The 21152-nt window shown below is 38.4% G+C and overlaps 1 protein-coding gene across 4 annotated transcripts in view; it reads left to right on the top strand.

The window, feature by feature from the left end:
• Positions 1-21152, top strand: part of KIFAP3 (kinesin associated protein 3) — a 67165-nt gene that overhangs the window by 3012 nt on the left and 43001 nt on the right. For all 4 annotated transcript variants that reach the window (XM_026084770.1, XM_026084771.1, XM_026084773.1 and 1 more), the window contains 7 exons: positions 287-428; positions 1966-2065; positions 3031-3155; positions 3630-3728; positions 4536-4714; positions 7149-7311; positions 19968-20068. In XM_026084770.1, the coding sequence (XP_025940555.1) occupies positions 287-428; positions 1966-2065; positions 3031-3155; positions 3630-3728; positions 4536-4714; positions 7149-7311; positions 19968-20068 (909 nt within the window). The remainder of the gene's footprint in view (positions 1-286; positions 429-1965; positions 2066-3030; positions 3156-3629; positions 3729-4535; positions 4715-7148; positions 7312-19967; positions 20069-21152) is intronic.

Below are 21152 nucleotides of genomic sequence, written 5' to 3'. Positions count from 1 at the left end.
CTAAGTATAGCACACAGCAGGACAGCAAGTGAGGTCTGGAACATCGGACAGGAGGCAGGGAGTCATGTCTGAGCATCCTTTGTTTCTTATAATTAAATATTCTCAGATTTCCTGGTGTTTATTGGCAGTGATTCTGTATGCATTGATTTTTTTTTCCTTGTATTTTATTTTTTTTCCAACAAAACTCAAGGCTATGCACTCTTTTGTCTGCAGAATAGCATTGCGTTTGATTGTGTTGAATTGACATCTCTTTCTCTGTTAAACCCTTGCTTATTGCTGCTTTCAGATTGATGAGGTTGCCAATATCAATGATGTGGATGAGTATATTGAGTTACTCTATGAGGACATTCCTGACAAGGTGCGCGGCTCTGCCCTCATCCTGCAGCTGGCTAGGAATCCTGATAATCTGGAAGAATTGCTGATCAATGGTAACTTTAAAACAAAGTTCTCTTGATATTGTGCTGGTTTTGCAGTGCTTTTTTCTCTAGGGAAAAGTAATTTACTGTTTATTTGGGATATCTGTGTTTTGTAGTTTGTTAGGCTGTGCTTCTCAGTAAGTTGGCTGTCAAAGCCTGTTTAGATCTTACAAATGGATGCTACTTAGGCTGTTCTAGGTGGGTTCCACACCTAAAAATCTTCCTGGCCTCAATAGGCTTCAGCCATTTGTTCTGAACCTAGTTATTTTGATGATAAATTACCTTAAGCTGGCATCACTGCTGGAGAAAAGGGAATGTAGATCTCTATCCTGAAGACCGGACTGAGATGAAAGTTGCCTTGAAAATGGGATTTGCAGTCTGACATAAAGATGGAGGTCTAGTATCCAACAGAGTTGATAAACTGAATGTGGATGTCTGACCCACATATTTCACTAGCATACCATACTCTTTTTATTTATGGATCCATCTTAAAATCGTATCAGAATGCATGATATGTACTTACATATGCATTGTGCTATGTGCATTTTGAGTGCTATGTCAACACGGAGTAGTGTGTGTTTGTAAATACATATGTGTATATATGTACACATCCTCATTTCCCTACCCACTCTCCCCTCTCACCAGGACTTTATAATCTGTAAAGGTGAGTCAGGCAAACAAAAGATAAAGGAGATCCAAGCCAGACCTCCAGAGTGATAGTAGGTTCATGTCTTGTTAGTTTAGTCCTTTTCTTCCCTGCCCACTTTGTCTCTTTCCTTGATCCTCCCATCCCACATTCCTCAATGATTTCTTCAAAATATCCGCTGCCCATCTGGCAAAGATTATTGTAAAAACTGGGATGGGAGAGGAATGGTAAGCTATTGGATAATGGCTTGTCCCCATGAGTAGTTGAGTGTATTTTACTACTTGAAATTGCTAGTTGTTGCTTTTCTCGTTCTTCTTGTTCTGATCTCCTAACACGGTGCATCTGAAGAGGGACTAGGCTGGGGAAAGCAAATGGAAAGGATATGCGATCCCAGAATGAAAAATAAGCTAAAGTATGACAGCAGGAAATATAAACCAAAATATTAAATAATACAAAAATTTTAAAGGGAAAAAGGTAAAAAATAAGCAGATGAGAAATTATAGTTGTCAAGGCAGAAATTAAAGGGATTTGGAAGTGAATGTGATGATGATGTAGGAAGGGGCTGGGAGTGTAATATGGAGCATTCAAGTGGCAGAGACTACAGAATCTTAAGGTTAGTAGTAGTTTTAAGATGACCTTACTGTTTTGTTGTGGTTTCCTTGTGGTTTCCACCTTGTTCTAGGGTTTGTCTCCGGATGATCGGTCGGTCAGTATACTCTCTAATACTTTAATACAGTCTCCAAAAAGAATGTTAGCATCGTTACATATTACAGTGAGATAGCTCCAAAACTCTTCCATTAAAAAAACTGATCCTGGATAAGATGTATTCAAATTTTGTATCTCTCAAACCAAAAAAGGAGGAGCTGAAATGCTGATGCTCGTGTGAATCTTGTCTCCTTTCAGAAACTGTCCTGGGTGCATTGGCTAGAGTGCTGAGGGAAGACTGGAAACAAAGCGTGGAACTTGCTACTAATATAATTTATATCTTCTTCTGTTTTTCAAGGTAAGTGCAGGGTCTCTGTGTTTAAGATGAAAAGGAACTTTTTCCTGCTTGGTGGCTTTTCATTTGTTATTTGCATTGTACTGCAAAACTTTACTGAAACAGGAAAAAATACTTTTGCTGAGGTGAAAACACTTGTTACAAATGATGAAATTATGGCACAAAAAGAACCCCCGTGGTGAGGCACTGTGTAGAAGTGGCAGGCAGAAACTATCTAGTAAGGATTCTGACCCACAGCCAATAGGCTGTGCTGCCATCTTGTATTTCTCTCGTACACTCCTAGAGGGAAGAAACAGTATTCAAAACTGAAGTGAATGCTTACACATATTTCGATAATTCAGTGTTTCAGCCTACCTTGCTTAAAAAGTAATTCAGATGGAATTGGTAATGCAAATTGACTTTTAGACTTCTCTCGTTTCTGGCGCGTAGAAGGTCCTTTGAGACACTTATAATGTGAAGAGTGGGGCTGATAGGTAAACATTTCCTTTATGTGTAAAAATCAGAATGTGTTTTTATTTCTACTTGGAACAATATATTAAAATTTTGTCATTTTCATCCCATAAGAAAAAAATTGTATTTGGGACCATAAGATTAATTTAAAAAGACAAAGCTAATTGTTTCTATGTTCCTTCTGTATTCATGTAATAAAGCACATATCACTAAAAAAAAAAAAAAAAAAAAAGCAAATTAATTTTCCTGGTGAAATTTGTTTTTGCTTTGTCAGCACAGCTGCAAAAAAGTTTGTCCTTTTAAAAGCTTGGAAAAATATTCATGTTTTCAGGAAGTGTTATTGTGTTGAAATAATTTCCCAATAGAAAAATGTTATAAGGGGCAGAGGGTAACTACCATTTTTGTTATGACACTTCAGATGCGGTTTTGGGACCTTGCTGCCCTAGATGTCAAAACAGATTTGGGGTTGTTTGCAGTTTATTTCTTTCCTCAGACATGTTATGTATTCTTCAATGTAGTTTTTCTCAATTTCATGGACTAATCACACACTACAAAATTGGAGCTCTGTGTATGAATATCATAGATCATGAGCTGAAGAGACATGAGCTTTGGCAGGAAGAACTAGCTAAAAAGAAGAAAGCTGATATCCTTTTGGTGTGCTGGGGCAACTTGATAGCTTCTGACTTGTCTTTGCTGTTGTTGAGTTATTTGAGAACTGCATACAGCAACTTTTATGAATGCAGAAGAACTTACTTGGAAGTGCAGAATATAATTGCAGATATGAAAAAGACTGAAAGTGAGAAGTTTGTGCTGGTTAAAGTAATTAAAACAACCCAAGAAAAAACTTAGTTTTATTTTATCAGTAGTATGTCATGAACTTTTTTTTTTTTTAACTATTAGAATCTTTTTACACGAAGGACTAGTTTTTTGGGTTTTTTGTTTGTTTTAAATCATGCTGTGGATTACAGGTTTAGCAAGGTTCTGCCGAGGTAGTCTCTTTCTGTTGGTTCTCCCATAGATCTTTTGTTTTCCATTAGTGATCAGATAACACCTCTGTGGACAATATTCGTCCAGACCGTGTAACTTTTATCTGAACTCCTTAACTCCCGCTATTTACTTGATGAAGATCCTGAAAATCAAACCCTGAAAAAGGACTATGAGAAAACTTACAAGAAGTATCAAGGTCTGGTTGTCAAGCAGGAACAGCTACTGAGAGGTACCAAAGCCAAAGAGCAAATCCTTTCCTTACTTGTGAGCGTGGGTAGAGAATCCTGCTGGATGCTTGTTATAATTAGGAGGACTTAAATATACTGAATGTGTGAAGGAATGTGGAGGAGCTTTACCAAAGAGTAGGGAGATGATGAGTACTTAATCAAGTTGTTTGATGGTATGCTAATACCATCATGTATGCTAACAATGTATGCTAACAATTTTTAAAATGATCTACCAGGCTTGGAGAAGTAGCAAAGGAGATGACTACTCTTTTTTGCTAGTGATGTTGGTTTTGGGGTGAGTTGGGTTTTGTCTTTACTTAGCTGGAAAGCTGAAGCTTGTATCTGACTCAGATTGAGTAGCTTTTAATATGCTTATTTCAGTTTTGTCTTCAAACAGACCATTTCAATCTAACATTAAGTATGAGTGGCAAAGCCCTCCTGGGAGGATTTTTGCAAAACTCTCCCAGGAAAAGGTTTTTTGTTCTTTTTTTGCTGTCTTTTTTTTTGTTTTGTTGGGGGGGGGGTTGTTTTTAATGGTTCCCATTGGAATAGAAAGAAAAACTTTTAAAAAGCTTCTAGTGATCATAAATTTTATGATCTAATATTTTGCAAAGCCAGTTTTAGAACTATAATCTTTTTAAAAACTTTCTAAATGTGAATGAAAAGCACTGATGGTCAGTTTTCTTCAAAATGCATTGGGAAGAGAGTGGAACCCTTCTGAAAGTCTTGTCTTAAACACTTAATGTATGTATAAACTCCTTTAGTTTCAATGTCTTTAATTTGTTGGTATGATTTGTCTTGACTTTTAGTTGCGCTTTACTTGCTCCTAAATCTTGCTGAGGACACTCGCACTGAGCTGAAGATGAGAAACAAGAACATTGTCCATATGTTAGTGAAAGCACTGGATCGAGACAATTTTGAGTTGCTTATCCTGGTTGTATCTTTCTTGAAGAAACTCAGCATTTTTATGGAGAACAAAAATGATATGGTAAGGCTCATAGCAATCCGCTGCAATGTTGGAAAGGGATGCACACTCTCTAAAGACTTTGAGTGGTTGGAGGGAAGAGGGAGACGTCTCTGTCTCCACCCAAAGTATCTATAGCCCTGGTTGTTGTGGGGTTTTTTGTTTTGTTTTTGGTGGTTGCTTTTGCAGGGGGAGAGGGGGTTGACACTACAAAAATGAATAAAAGAAGGAAAGGCAAAGACAAGCCGTAACATGCTGCAAAAATCTCTGAAGAACTGTACCATCCCCAAAATACCAAAATATGACATAAGGAATTTCAAATTTTGAAGTTAGCACCCCAAAGTCTTGTCATATGCGCACTTAGAGCTGCCTGTGACCTTTTCCCCCCAAATTAGACTCTTTTGACAATGTATTAATGTCTCTACCATGTATTAGCTTGGAAAGGGAGATGTAGTTATCCATTAGCAGTCTGTTAATAGTAGACTAGTAGACTAGTCTACTTCTTCCCAAAGTAAGCTTGATCTTCAAAGGCACCTCAGAACTGTTCCTTCATGCTGCCGGTAGCTCCCATGAAAGGAGCTTCCATGGAGGCAGCAGTACTTTTCATAAGCTTTTGTAGGCAAAATCTCAAATATCTGAAATTTTAAGTTGTTTCCCCACCCGACTTCAGGGTCTGGCTGAGTATCTTGTTTAGTATGTTCCCAATGGCAATGGTATAGAGAAATGCCTTCACTTCTGTGCCTAGGTATGCCAGTTTGCTAATTAAAATGCTAAATTTTCCTTATCCAAGAGATAATCTGAGACTACTGTCACACTTAGATTGTGCAATGAAAAGGTTTGTGTAAATACAATAGAAAATTAATTGCATCTTTGTTACTGGAATTCTGTTTTACCTCTTGTCTACACTGTTTGGTGAATATGCATGCATATCTCCCATATTTATATAAGGGCATCCTATTTCTTAAAAATAAGACACCAAGCACGTGGTTTTGAGGAATGTAGAGTATTTATCAGGTGATTGGTCTTTGATTTAATTTATAGTTGTGTAGTGCCCTGAAGCACTTTATTAGGAAAATAAGGATTAGCTCTGCAGCCTGCTGATTTGCTGGCACACTTTTCACATTCCATTTGATTTAGTGGAAAGACAAATGAAACAATTGTGGAGTTTATTTTCTTGCAGAGTGTTTGAACAGCCATGAAAAGATTTTTGAAAAGGTTTGTATGCTTTAGATTAGCTGTCTGTTAGAACATTTCTATCAGATAGTAGAGATGCATACTTTTTTTCTCTAAAATATTATTATGGAAGCTACCAGTGAAGGAGAAGATGTTCTGATATTTGTATCAGAAGCAATAACACACAAATTTTGAAGGCAAAATGAACCAAGACTAGTTGTGCAGTGCCTGATTCTAAGTAAAACTAAATAATCCACCTATATTTATAGCACATTCTTTCCCTTGGTATTCAAGTGCCATATTAGACTCAAAGCAGTGAAGTAGGAGTTCTTGCTATCTGATTGTTTTTGATCAAAGGTATCCAGTCAGTTATTTAAATATTATCCTGTGCCATGTGGTGAGGGCTGTAGTTTCTTTTCTTAGAATTTATTCCCCGTATATTTATAACGGGAAGACTAATTACATACATGCAAATGTTTGAAGAATACAAAGTAGTTTTATGTGCTTTCTTCTGGCCAAAGAAGGTTCTGTGAGGCAGAGAATGAATGCATTCAAAAGATTCAAAAGATTTGACAAATAAAAGCAGAGAAATGTTGCTTAAAAGATGATAAAAACTTTCTGAAGTCTTGCCAGTCGATGATCAGATGTCTTTTCTGGCTGGTAAAGAGAACATGATCTCAGGAACTGATACCACTTAGATTCCATTTTTTAATTTGAAAGTGATACATGTTTCAAGATGACTTTCATACTTTTATTAAATTAACATACAGGATGGCATGCCTTTTCTGAGAGCACATGCAAAGTTTGGTCTAGGGGTTCATTGAAATTCATAATGAAAGGTCTCAGATTCTTTTTGGATGCCAGTATTCTGTCTGTCTTGGTTGGGTATCTATTTGACTTTAATGTCAGTTGCTGCAGGGTTACTTGTGTTTAAATTTAAATGAGCTTCCTGCTCCCCTCCCAGCCTCCCACCCCAGTCCTACAAGTGATGTCTTCTGACCACATTCTCACAGTATTCCAACTGTGGGGAATATTTCCAGGATGGCTAAACTGTTTGCTTCAAAACTTTTTATTCACCATTACCCAGTAACAAAATACAGAAGATTTAAACCACGGTTTTATAAGTAAGGCTGCTTCAGATGAAAATGCATTGACAGTCACTACTATGGGTGGAAATTGCACTTGTGTGTGCAAATTGTGTGAATGTATAAAATAGGGCTTTTAAATTGAACACAAAGTTAAGTTTCAATGGATTATGGACTTGATTCTTTTTCTTGATATACAGGTTGAAATGGATATTGTGGAAAAACTTGTGAAAATGGTACCCTGTGAACATGAAGACCTGCTGAACATCACTCTTCGACTCTTACTGAATCTCTCCTTTGATACAGGCCTGAGAAATAAAATGGTACAAGTTGGTCTGCTTCCCAAACTCACTGCACTTCTAGGTATGTTTTCTCTTGTTCGAATACAGACATTACTTTGGGGCCAGTGAAGTGGTGGGCATCACGACAGCATGCCGAAAATTTGCTAGTTTTTATTTATTTATTTTCCAAATAACTGTCTCGCTATCTCCAGTCTTTCTATCATTCAAATCATCTTTTCAGATGATTTAAACAGAAGTCTAAAATAATGAAATTCCCAGTAGACTAGGTTCCCGTTTTCTCTTAAACTGTTGAATCAGTTTTCTTGTCTTTAAAAACAACTTTGATAGCTAACTGAGAGCCATTTGAACTGACGCTTAAATGACGCTTGTATTTTGGAGGAGTGCCCAGGAAAAATAGCCAGTTACCTCAGGGAATTTAGCTGATGGAGATACCAACTGCCTCTTGTTATAAAGCTGCATATACCCACTACTTCTAGTTAGTGTAGTGGTCCAGATAAAGAGGTTAGACTTGAAGCTGACAAAGCTGGGAAACTTCTAGGCAGGACTGATTTTTTGACTTTAAACTTGACAGCCTGTAATTTGTAGTAAGCCCCTGTGAGTACTTCAGATACAAGTGAAATTTTGTTGGCTGTGTGGGAGAGCTATGGATGCAGTGAGGAGTTTGGAAAAAGCACAGGGTTCTCTGATTTGTTCTTGTACACTGGAGTTTTAAAGAGGAAGCTTTTATTGCTCCTTGTGTGCTCTTTGGCTGATACTGTATAGAAACTGCTTTTGGGTAGATATGCTGCATGTTTAGTAGGGTTTGGCTGTAAGAATTGCTGAGTGCTCACTTTTAAGTAGGAGCCGAGAATCTTGTATTGCAGTGCCCTAAGCACGTAAAATGCTCTGATGCAAGACTTTGTGAATGTTTTCTGTGATGTGTTGGTATTGGGACGCACTGAATCCAGTGCAGCTGGTATATCCAGATTTGATGGAACAAGTGGGATGCAGCACTGAATTTATGAGCTTTCTTTCCTAACTTTATACAGTCTTTAGATTATTTGCCTTCTCAATTTTACGTTCAACCTGAACATTACCTTATTGCTGTTTAGTATACAAGTTAGTGCTATGAAATCTGCACTGGTTTGGAAGCCTTAATTTTGTCAGCAGCTAACATAATGGCTACCTGATATATCCTGAAATGCCTCAGATCTGTTCATGCTCTCTGCCCCCAACATGTCTCCACTTCCTATCCTTCTCCAGGCTGAGCTAGGAGGAAGAATAAAATGACATTTGGAATCCCTATTCAAATATTTTCTCTCATTTGAGAGAAGATATTGCTAGGTAGGCTGGTTCAGCTTGGATCATAAGCTTTTTGGAGGAGGAACTTCTCTTGTTTTTTTTTTTTTTTTTAACCACCCAGCAGTGTGGTCTGGGACTGGGTCTAGGGCTTCACAGACAACTGACATGACTTGGATCACCAAGATGTCCCAGCTCCACAAATTCAGTATTTAACACTGGTGTCAGATTAAACTCATTATTAGATACCCACTTTCTAATGCCTAACTCTAATGTGGAGAGGAGAATTTCTCTTCAAATGCTATTCTCCTGGACTTAGACACAGACCTGTGCTGAAGACAGTTCAGTTCAGTAGAATTGGCTGTTAAAATCGAAATCTGTTCCTGAAGCATCTGTTAGAATAATCTGTAGCAAATTCTACTAGTGCTTCCAGAAGTGTCACTGCCTGTGCTTGGCTCCATGGGCAGTTCTTCTTTCCTTGATGTGGAAGTTTTCACCTCTTTTTATTGTGTGGAGGCATGTGCTGGTTTCCCTAGCTCCTCCCTTTAGAATTGCTTGATACTCATTTTGCAGTGTGCTGATTAGAAAAACGTAAGTAGAAGTGTTATCTGTTGTTTTACCTGTTTCTAAGCCAGCTCTGATTCACAGGAATTTTCTTGTCATGGTGATTCAAATAATTCCCAAATACATAATTGTGTGTGTCCTGGCTCAGGGAAGCCTGTAACCTTAATAATAAAATAATCGTGTGCCAGATGCCCCTTTTATACAGGTTATTTGGGCATTCAACACACATTATTCAAGTCAGTACCCTTCAGCTTACATTTGCAGGTCACCTTAAAGTGCTAACACACCTTAGCAGCTGTTGACAAGTTACCGTACAGCTCCTAATACCAAGAGGTCAAGCTTGTTGACTCGGTCTACTGAAATTTACCATTTGTGCATGCTGTGCCTTTGAATCTTTAGCATTGGGTTTGAGATGAGTATAAATTAAGTATATTAGGTGCTTAAGAAGAGAGTTGAGATTGCAAATAAGTAATGGACAGGTTTGTCAGGCAGCAGTTTAGGACTGAGCACTGAGGTGGCCACCTTTGACAGTAATTTTGGAGGACATACAGCTTTCTCAAGGGACATTTAATGGCTTGGGAGCAGGACAGACTTGATATGAAAGGTAGGTTGAGGCTGGAAGTTGAGGGGCTTAAACTGAGCTAGCAAAGGAATGGACCAAGTATGGTATGGATATATTGGAGAAGAACCATCTTCTTCCCCTCTTGCTTCAGATCATTGAGGCTGCTGCTGTGAAAGCATGGACATGAGAAATTCTACTCAGTCTTGGTTTCCATTTTAATTAGCCTTTTCTTTTTAATAGTGCCAATGCTTGCTTCCTCATGTAGCTTTGCCAGTCAACACCACTTGCTAGTTTTCGTGGCTTCTCTTCACAAGTCTGAAGTATTGTATATGACAAGACTCCTCCTGCTCCTCCCTCCAGACACCCAAGTTAATCAGCTGCAGCTGATCTTTGTTATGCTCTGAATCTCAAAGAGTTGGGTGCAGCTGAGGGAAATTTAGCTTCAGACTTATTGTTCAGAAGCTGGAGCAGAGCTGTGGAGGCCTGTAAAATATAGCCTGTTGTACTCGGATATGTCCATACACAAGCTACTTGAAAGGGTGTGGAAAGAGACTTTGTTGATTTGTGACTTTGGTTCTCCTTGTAATTCCTGAGTCTACAGAGTGATCATTTTTTAAAAATACACTTTCTGCGTGAATGTTTTATTTGCCAGATATGTGGTTTCAGTAGACTAGGGTGAGAATTCAGGTGAATTCACCAAGCGGTTTAAACTGGACGCTTGCCCAAGATGTGGAAAACCCGGGTTCACTGCCTTCTAATCATCACCTTGGAAGAAGAGCCCAAACCTGCGTGCTACAGAATATTATGGAGAGGCTTGCTTCACCCTTACACTGCTCTTGCTTTGCTTTGCATGGAATAACTCAAGCAACGTGGAATAGGAGATTGACTTGCTCCAAATACATGAGAGTTTGGTTTGTGTATTTGCTTGTGGACAGTATACAGGTAGAAAGTGGGAAATGTAGAGTTGAGCCTTAAGAAGGCAGATGCAGATCCTTCCTTTCCCCTGTGGCTGCCCTTCCACTGTTGGGCAAAAGGGGAAACGCTACCCCTATTCATAACCCTTCTCCTGGGTTTGTGACGGGTTTCTACAGTAGAATGCCTGGCAGGAAACAAAAAGCATTATGTCTACAGGGAAGAATAGGAAAAGTCACTTCTTGTTTGGCCCGAATCCACTTTGTTTTTCAGTTAACTGGCCAAACCAAATACAAAATTTTTAGTACAGCTCTCTTAAATGCATGCACAGCTTGTGGTTCACGTTCTTCTAATAAGGGTGCTCTTTTGTGCTGCATACAAGTGATTTTTTTTGTTGTTGTTTAATCCTTTGTGAAGCAAGACAAATAGTCCTACATTCTCTGTGAGAACAGCAGGGAGTTTGTGCAGCAGACCCAGCTGAGTGCTGCTGTGTGTGTGATGCGAGGCTGCAACCTCCTCTTGGTGAATCCCTGTTGAGAAGGAGCTTCTGGCAATATGAGGGTGTGGCAGGCGGTACTGGGGTTTCTGGTCCACCCATGAGTTAGTCATTGCTTTGTAAAGGATATAAATGATAAGAAATGGTGTGGAAACTGTTACAGAGGGAACGGTGTTGATGCTTGAGGGACAAGAGTAGTAGGGAGGATTTTTTTTCTCTTCCATGAGTATTTCTGGATGCATGCAGGGAGCAAAACTGTGATGTGTGGATTCATTCCTTTGAGCTGCTGGACGCTTGTTAGGTATAGTGAAGACATAATGTCTTGAAATGCTGTTCTCTTTTCATTCACTTCCCGGTGCAAACCATGTTTGAAGAGTGAGAACCCAGGATGCTTGGAAATTAGGACCCCACATCACCACCACCAAAGTGTCTCAATTTGGTTGCTTGAATCACTAGCTGCTTTTGAAAATCAAGGTCTGATTGAACACAGGTATTCCTGTCCTGAAAAATGGGTGTGTTGCAAAACAGTACCAGTTACAAATCTGGCCCAAAGTGGGGTGAGAGTGCAGCAGGGTTGTGCATGTGCCTGTGCAAGTGTTACACAGTGTTAAGGTGTTCATCTCAAAACAACGTGAGGTGGTGAACATCTTGGGCTAAGTTTTTAAGTACAAATTGCTGTGACTAGAAGAAAATCAGCTTTGTGGGTTTGTATTTCCATTTAGCCAGGCAGATGAGTTTGTTATACAGGTCTCTGAAATACAATGTGATCAGTCCCAAGTAGCAACAGTACAGTTCTTCCAGTTACAGTGTAGACTGACCCTATATTCTTTATGAATGTGAGCATCCTGATTTGAACACCTTCATTTCTTGGTGCTCCAAGGCTTCATATCAGCATACTGAGAAGGAGTATCTATGTCATCTTATGTAGAAGTTTTAAGGGTTGTGTCATAGTTTGCTTACTCCACAATAGGTCAAACTTTTCTTTTATGAGTTCTTTGTCTGAGTTGGAGATGGCCAGAACAGGGAGTGACTTTAACTGTCCCTGATTTAATCCTCATTGAAAAGTCCATCTTCACTGGATTCATTGATGCAATTTTTGTGAGTCTTTTTATTATCTAAAATCCCTTCTGGAAACTCCTGTAATTCCTCTGATATTTTTCCCTTCTTTATAAGTTAGGTTTAATGAGCAATCAAAGAATTGCCAAACAGTTGTAGGTTGGGTTTTTAAACAATCAAGTCTTGATATGGTATGCAGCCAAGCTGGATTGTACATTGACTGGTGTTTAAAAGCCCAAGAAGTAGTTTGCTCTCTAATTAACGGTGCGCTGTGGGTTTTTAATGCCTGTTCCTTTTATGAAAGTTTCTTTTAAGAAGGCTTAAAGTAGATGTGTTCTCTTTATGAGTTCACTTGGCCTTTTTGTAATGAACTTATTATGGAGCTTCACACATCTGTTGGAAAACGGAGCTTCTTATAGGCTACTGCAGTGTTTTTTCCAATTTTAATAAGCCTCGTTTATCCTATAAAGAAACGTACGTTTTCTTACCTGATCAAGTGAGCAAACAATAGGGGTCAGATGTGGCAAAGACCCTAACAAAAAGCACATGTCCAGCCGTCAGGGTGAAGTAAAGTCATATCAGGATTGCTTGAAGTTATTAATGGCAGTAAAATTTATGCTTCCTCCTGTTTTCCCAATTAAATTGAGAAAACTTTTTTTTTTTTTCCTGAGGTGGCTCTGCAGCAGCTGGTTCTAATACTTGTTGTGTGAATATTGCCTGGGGTGTCTCCATTCCTTTATAGTAGAAGCTGGCTGAAGCACATTAAGTAACAGTTCAACTGCAGGGACCAGTCTGTTGGAAAGCAGTAATTATTAAGGGATTTATTTTAATGGTAGGTTTTTTATCATTTGTGGTGAGCATGGCCAAGGTTGTTTTTTGTTTTTTTTTGTTTTTTTTTTTAACTTGAAGTTCAACCTCTAAATCTTTTAGATGTCTAAATAGTTTTGCTTTCAATAGCGCTGAGAACCTAGCGTGTCCTCCTGGCTTTAGCGGAACGTTGGGTACGCAGCGTGTCTTAGAATCCAGCAGTTGTTTACGTGCTTTAACTATGGATTTAGTCAGCAAACTTTAGTATTGTTAAATTGGCTTCTGATGTTGGGGAATATAAAATTCAAGGTAGAAAGGCTACGGTATCATTAATACTGTGTTTGAAGCAAAAATAGGATCCCCACAGACTTTGTTTTTTAGGGCAAAAGCCTTCACCTGCTGCATTGCTAATGGTGAGTTGTCAGGAAAGAGTAACTGAAATTTGGGACATCATAATCTTTATATTTGCTTGGAAGTTTTTGAGGTGTGCTATCTAATATTTTTCTGATTTCTTTAGTTTCTAACTGTCGGAAGTTAGAAACAAAGTGTTTTTTCAGTTTGTAGCTGTTACAAATAGATCCTTGCTAATCTGAATACTTGGACTGTGTGACTGTTCAGATGAGTGGAAGCTCATTGCTGCAGTGTGCTGCTCACAAGTGCACATGTGTGTTTAGTTATATTATTAGCTTTTTTAACTGAGGAGGATAATGTTGGCATAAGACAAAAGAAGCAGTGAATGTCATATGTGTTGACTGAAAACAGAAATGCTTAAGGTAGCAGCAAGGACAGGAGTGGTAGATATGGCAGCAGTTTAGAGTTGAGGGAGCTGAGTTGTCAGAAGCTCGCTGATCTGATGAGCAGGAAGGATCCCATGAGCCAATATTTCTCGTGTAGCCCTACAGTATGTTACTGCATAATGAAATGAATTCTTTTAATTGTTTCTTTTAATTTGTTTCTTTGCTCTGGAGCAAGTTAATACTTATCAGTAGAACGTAAATCTAGTCAGCTACATGAAGTGTCGACATCTTAAAGCTTTACAGGGCATAACTTGGATGCCTAAAGCATGACAGGACAGAAACAACCAACTCCAGTTTCTAGGAAAACCTCCATAAGAAAGGGATGAGGCACTTCTGCTTTTCTTCCTAATCTGCGGCAAAATCTTCGTAAAGGCTGTATGAGGGCCAAGGTAGGAGGGAGAGAGAAGCACCTTTCCCAGACCCTTTGTGAAGCCTGTGGATAAAGGGATTGTCCCAAAGGATCGTCTGGAAGAATTTTGCAGATGTAGCAGTCACACAGATCCCAAAGTTTTTACAAGTTCAGACATAAGAGGGAGGTCTCCAATTCACTTGCTCTTTTGAAAACAGCGAAGCATCTTAACTCAGAAGAGTGGTGTTTCTGCTGCTTTTCCTGGAGTTCCTCAGACTGTCTTCTCCAGTGCAGGATACCGTCTGCAGGTTTCCCCATATCTGCAGCTGGTAAGGTGAAAAGTCCCTTGTAGGTTGATAGTATTATCTTTGGACCCTTTGAGCTTAGGGGAAAAGAGATATACCACCATTAAATTCTGCTTATACAAACTATTTGTTTCTTTGGTCTCTGACATACAGATGCTTTGCAGGATGGGAGCACAACTTTACATATCTGAGTAAAACAAAGCTATTTGTACAGCAGGGGCCTCAGATGTCTTTTTTTGTAACCTTCCTCCTTTTTGGAAAAGCTACCAGATCTGTGAGAAACCCCTATAGATCATCAGTGAATGATCTTTTAAATAATAAAACTGTAGTATTTGCAGGATAAGAAGAATACAATTGAATTATTTATCTTTCTGCCAAGACTTTGCCTGTAAGAGAGCATGCTGGTGTTCGCATAGGGAATGGTATCTCTTGAATAGTACAGAATTGTAAATTCTCTTTATCTGGGAGACTCAAAAGCTCTACCAATATGTAACTCCACTTTTTGGGCTTAACCGATTTGAACGTTGGCTCTGTGCTTCAGAAACTTCCGCTGAAAATGGAATAAACAAACACTGAACTATAACACTAAATAAAAACTAAACGCAATTTCTTTTGCAGTGCAGTGAGCCATCCCTTCCTCAAAGTGGAAGGTAGCATCCTTCACTGTGGTGTGTTTTTTTTGCTTTGTTTTTGTTTTCCTTTGAGCAAGAGTATCTTGAAATATTGTAGCTGCACCACCATTTGGAACTGAGGCTCCTCTGCTGAGGAGCTCTTCCTGTGCACCCTGAGATCCAGGAGCACAGAAAACCTCCAGCTACTTCTGCTCTCATTGAGTTCCGAACAGGTAGACTTGTCTGGACTAAAAACACCCTTCAAGTCCGAATATTTTCTAGTAATCATAATTGGAGTAATTGATGTGGTTTAATGAAATATAGTGCAGATATGGCAAGATGTATGTGCTTCCATAAATCTACATTTAATCGTATAGCATTTAATCTACATAGCTTGCTGGAAGTTTTGCATGGAGTTTTTCCCACCTACTTTGGAAGTGGGTTTTTTACTTAGTTTGATCCAAATGAAGAACAACCTCTTCTAATTTTCAGTTTCTTGTAATAACAGTAGGGTTTTTGTTTTGTATTGTTTTTTTTATTTATCTCTTGCTTTGCTTCTTGGTCATAGCCTAACCCAAAACTTTCTTTTGTGGAGAAAGGAGAAGAGAAGTAGCTTTATCTTCTTCAGGAATAATCCTCTTACCTCCAGCTTCATCTCTATGCTGAACTTACTATCGTTTTCTCCCCTGGTTTGGTTAGTATGGGTATTAAAATACAATAATTTTCCAGTTTGTGTGAATTCAAATCAGTTCAAGCATGATGGACTATCGGACATTCTAAATAACTAGAATGTGGTTCTTCTGTAGAAAGAGCAATCCTCAAGAAAGGACATAATATCTAAATTTAGCTGGTATATAGCCTACCCAGTGGTTCCACCTAGTCTCCTTTTATAAGTAGTAATGATGCAGTAAGGTGTTTATTGTGTATTTTCCTGTCTGTCTGTCTTGTATAGAGTTCAAGACAAAGAAATTGAGTCTGGAGCTCCAGATGTGCAACTTCCTTTTTTTCCCCTATCTGTAACTTCAACATTAAATAACTCAGCCTAATTTGGTCATTTATTAGTCCTTTGGCTTAGAAAATATCATTATAGTTCCTTCTTTGTTTCCTAGGAAAAAAATGCATATCCATGTTTAAGATGTGGCATGTGCTTAGTTCTTTAAATTCAGATTTCTCAATTTTTTTTTCTTTTTCAAAGTCATGCTTATAGTAGGCAGCCAGTTTCAAATGTAATAAAGGTGGCACAATAATGGTTATTAGTTTGTAATTAATAACATAGTGTATTATTTACACAGTCTAGTTTCTTTGGGTTTGAGCAGATTTGCAGATTCTTTCAGGTTCTCTTGATAAAATAAACTGACATATCCAATATGATTTATATTTACATATGTAAATCAAACCAATATGTGTCTAAACCACACATGGAGTAACTTAGTCCAACTGTTTCAGAGTTGGTTACCAGAAATAATATGGGATGGAGTAAAGCTGAGATAACTTTCTATCGCTTTTTTTGCAAGAACATTGCTAATTACAATATGCATGAATAAACTCTTCTTGGTTTCAATGTAAATAAAGTTTCCCAACAGCAGTGTGAGACAATGTATAGAGATGATATTCAATTTGTGACATTTTGATCCTTCTAGATTTCTTATAATTTGCCTAGTTCTGCAGCAGATTTGCCTTAAACTTCGATACTCTCTTCTTGAAACTGAAATACAGATTTGCTCTGCCATAACAGCTATTTACCTTCATTTGAGTTCTGTTTTTGATGTAGGGCAGTTAATGTGTTGCACATGGGGTGGGTAGGGGATATTTCGTATCTAATGTGGAGACACTGGTGATTCCATTAGAAATGACGTCTACATGAATTGCTGGTACTGTTCTGTTTGGATAATGTGGCCCGTGATTTATATTCTCTTTGTTGTTTCAGCATTTGAAAGCTGAATGCTGCTGCTGAAACTCAAACTGGCAATTCAGTTCTGCAGCTTTAGGGATCCTCCCTTGTTACCGTGCAGCTAACGGAGGCTCTTTCACTTTAAGCTTGCAGTCTCAACTAGGACCGGATCTTGTGATCAAGAAACTGTTTTTCCTTAGCTTCTGCTACTGGGATCATTCAATCCTTAACCTTAGTAAGATCTAGGCAAGGAATTAAGGCTTTGGTCCACAGAACTGGCACATGGCTTCTTATTAATGTTCAAAGGCTAAAAATCTGAAGCCATTTTGAACTCGGAACCCATCATGTATTTATTTCCCTCTCTAATTTGCAGAAAACTAGTTGTGAAAACAGCCCGAGGGACCTGATATTTTTCCATCCCAGCTGCTCCAGCTGAACTACAGCTGCAAAAAAAAAAAAAAAAAAAAAACCCTAAGTATTGTTTCTATAAACTGTTGAGTGTATTTTATAACACAATAATTCCCACAAAATCAGTAACTGCAGTTAATGACTGGTTTGTTAAGGCATTAACTGCACTCAGCTGGGAATGACCAATTTCTCTGGAATGGCTGTATAAGTACTAAGGATAATTCAGTAACACTTTCAAATAATTATTTGGTTAATTAATGGTAAATTCTTGTGGAAATCCTATCAAAGTACTTGTGACCCCCACATTTAATATCCAATGAGTTCATTATGATTCATGTTTTATTGCCATAAATACCAGAAGAATCCATAATGACTAGACCATTATTTTCCAGGGCTGCCCTTACCGCTTTAGGCGATTTGGCTATTCCACCTTGAGTCATAAAATGCTTGATGCTCAAAACTACCAGCATTTGTAGGCCACAACTTTCTGGCACCCCACCGAAACTTTGGTGATTTTTATGAACACGTTTGGCAGAAATCTTTTTTCTTTTTCTTTTCTTTTTCTTTTTTTTTTTTCCCCCCTCTTGCTTTTCCATTTGGGGGAATAATTGATGCCGTCTGTACCAAGTCATAAGGAAGTCTCTTTTTGCAGTGCCTGCTTTTTCATGGGCATCCTTCAGTAGTGGTCAAAACTAGCAGAAAAGGTATCACTCCCATGTTTTGAAAAGCTGTTCTTTGGCCAGATACTGGGCAGGGTTTGAACTTTTTACAGCCAAGTCTCCAAACAGTGATTGACTTAGCGATTTATTCATTAGCTTTCAGATGAGTTAAAAAATACAAAAAAGGTCAACTTGGTGCTGGCACATTCAAGTAATAGTCAATAGCTGCCAGTTTATATTTCTGGGAGTGAAGTCCCTATGTAAAAAGATGGCACTTGGCTTGTCAGTGAATTTTCAAACAGTCTCTCACTCCTTACCCTAAGATACAGGGTCTATTCAGTGTGCAAGAGTAATACTGACGTGTTAAGCATTGGAGCAGTCTTAAATTTGAGTCCTAACGTTTGTGTCTTAAATTGAGGCATGGAAAGAAGTGTGAAGAGCAGTGTAAACAGCTTTTTTTCCTAGCCCAATGAAATTTGAGGGCATAATTTATTTTCTAAATTTCTTATGTTTACTTAGGAGAAGCCTTTAGCTATATGCGTATTATATGCATTTTTTTTTTGTTCATGTAATAGCTGGTTTTATAATGTCACTACAAATGAATGTGTCAGTAATGTGACTCTTCACAAGAGAAGCATGAAAGATAAACATTTCATTATGTTTGCTTAAAACAATTTGTATCATTTTGGCAAATATGGTAGAGTCTGTGCTTTTATTTTTAATTATAGCCACAGTAGCTTAAAGTTGAGCATTAGCCTTTCCCCAGTTGTTAGGTATGTGAAAGGTTGTGATTTAATCAGGTTTTTCATACAGGTAATATTCCACTAGGATCTGAAAGGTCAGATACTTTTTTTAGTCTTGGCATGGGAAAGAATGTTTCACTGTTGTTTTGGCAAATGCTGACTTGAAATGGCAACTGCCAGAAGTTTCATGGGTTTTTTTGGTTATTGAATTTTGAAAGAAGATGCAAATGTGTTTTCTCAGGATAAAGGTAGCATATCCTTGCCTCTTAAAGGAAATTCTAGTTCCCAGTGATGTATTTGCCTGGGGCAGTTGCTGCTTGAAATCTTGATGCTTTGCTAAGGTATTAGCTAATGTTTAGCTTAGCTTAAATAAAAGTGGGAAGTAGGATATTTCTGATCAGTCGTATGAGAACTATGAATAAACTGAGTGGTGATCTTATTACGTCCTGGTCTAACTAATATAAACGTTCAGATGAGCATGCTATCCCATATAGTAGTGCAGGGCTAGAAGACGGGACAGCTCAAGAGAGTGCTCAGTCCACATTTCAGCAGTGAACAAGGATCAAACATATCTTAGTTGTTGCTAACAAACATTTGTCTATGCTGTTTTTATAGACCCTTTCAGTTAAATAGTTCACAGCCTCCCTCGCATTTACTGTGCCAAGTTTTCTTGAATCTTTGTCTCCTTGATAAGTATCCGTTAATAAGAAGGCATACTATTGTTGTCTTTGAAATGTGTGAAAAACACTTTTATTTTCCTAAACTCTTGGTGCTTTTTTGTATGTGAATGGCACTGAATTTCTTCTACAATGCTTTTTACAACAGTAGTTCTTAGACTCTTTTTTCTTTTCTGGCATTGGTGGCTTCTTCAGCATTTCACTTTAACTTTTGAGACAAGCTTGTTGCTTCAACAGGAAGGTCTGCATCTAAGTCAACATTGCATTTGCTGTTTAATTTTCTACCTGGAAATCAGTAGAGGTTTTCTCTGGATGGGCTGTCAGTATTCAGTGTTCCTTTCAGAAAATATATTCCTTGCAAAGTGGGGATAAGGAAATATTTTCAGGTGCTGGGAAGAGGGTAGCAGTCAGCATTGCCTTTGTTTCCTCTTTGCACAAATATGTTGTTCATTTGGCTATGCCAGGCAAGACCCTTTCATTAATGTTGCGTTCTTGTTTTAGATTTTCCATAACTAGGATTTCGGTGCTTTTCATTCCCCCCTTGCCATTTAATACCTAAAATATCAGGCTTACGTTAATATGGATTTTTTTTTTCCTTCTAGCAAATGAGAACTACAAACAAGTAGCAATGTGTATTCTGTATCACATAAGCATGGATGATCGCTTTAAATCAATGTTTGCATACACTGACTGTATCCCACAGGTATGTACTTTTCTATATGATGCAGTGGTAAGATGCATCCTCCCACAAATGTGCCTGTCTTCCTTCTTCATAGCATAGCTCACACTGACACCCACAGGTGAAAGTGTGAACAGCCATGATGCTGCTGAGTTGATAGTGAGCCACATATTAATAGGGCGGTTTGACGATTCTTGCTGTCTCTTAACAGTCCTACAGAAAAGGGATAGGTGACAGATTCTTTGTCAGTACTCCTAAGCAGTGAGCTGCGTCAGTGAGTTGGTGAAAATACAGGTGACCTGATGAATCCCTGCTGAAGATTGGGAATGCTGAAGAGAGATAAAAATTTGTGCACAGTAGGTCCTTAGGGAACCCCGTGGAAAGTATTTCCTTTACCGTTTTAGGAGGCATTCTTTTCTGATCCCATTGGGTATCAAAATTTCAACATCTCTAGTATTACAGGATATGAGCTGGAAACCAGCCAAGCAGTGTTACATTGCTACATGACAACTCCTTTTTCTAACTGCAGGCACGCACAATAGGGGAGACATGAAGACTGTACAGAAGGCACTGAAGTCTCTTCACTGATCTTTCAGGCTACGTTTTGTCTCGTGACTCTGTCTCTAGTCATAGACTTGACCCAAGCACGGAAACAACTTCCTGGAGTTTTTTCATTGTTTGGGGGTAGTTTTGTTTGTTTTTAAACAAACACCATATTCTCTCTTATTAAGCTTTTTCTCAGTCCTGATTAGGCTGGAGTTGAGAAAGTCTGTGGTGCATAAGTGTAGAAAGCTCTCCGGTAGCTTTTTCAGAATTTCACCATGATCTCTTTTTTCCTGCCAAACATGTTTTTAACATCAAATACATTCAGAATGGGAAGTTGCCATGGAAAATTTTCAGAATGTTTCTAGCCGTTATTTCATGACAAAAATTGTAGTGTTTTTCCAAATACAGGAGGGGGTTTGGAGAGGAAGGGAGAAAGCTGATGGGGATAACTAGTGTACGTTACAAAATGCTCTTGTAAACATCCTGCTGACTGCATTTTCTGCTACAAGAAGGAATTTTATGTTAAGGCATTTGCATGATATAAGGGACCTGCTTTGTTCTA

The sequence above is a fragment of the Apteryx rowi genome, unplaced genomic scaffold (assembly GCF_003343035.1).
Source record: "Apteryx rowi isolate R43461 unplaced genomic scaffold, aptRow1 scaffold_65, whole genome shotgun sequence".
In the NCBI taxonomy this organism is placed as follows: Eukaryota; Metazoa; Chordata; class Aves; order Apterygiformes; family Apterygidae; genus Apteryx; species Apteryx rowi.
The sequence above is the reverse complement of the archived record's forward strand: the minus strand, read 5'-3'. Positions and strand labels throughout refer to the sequence as shown.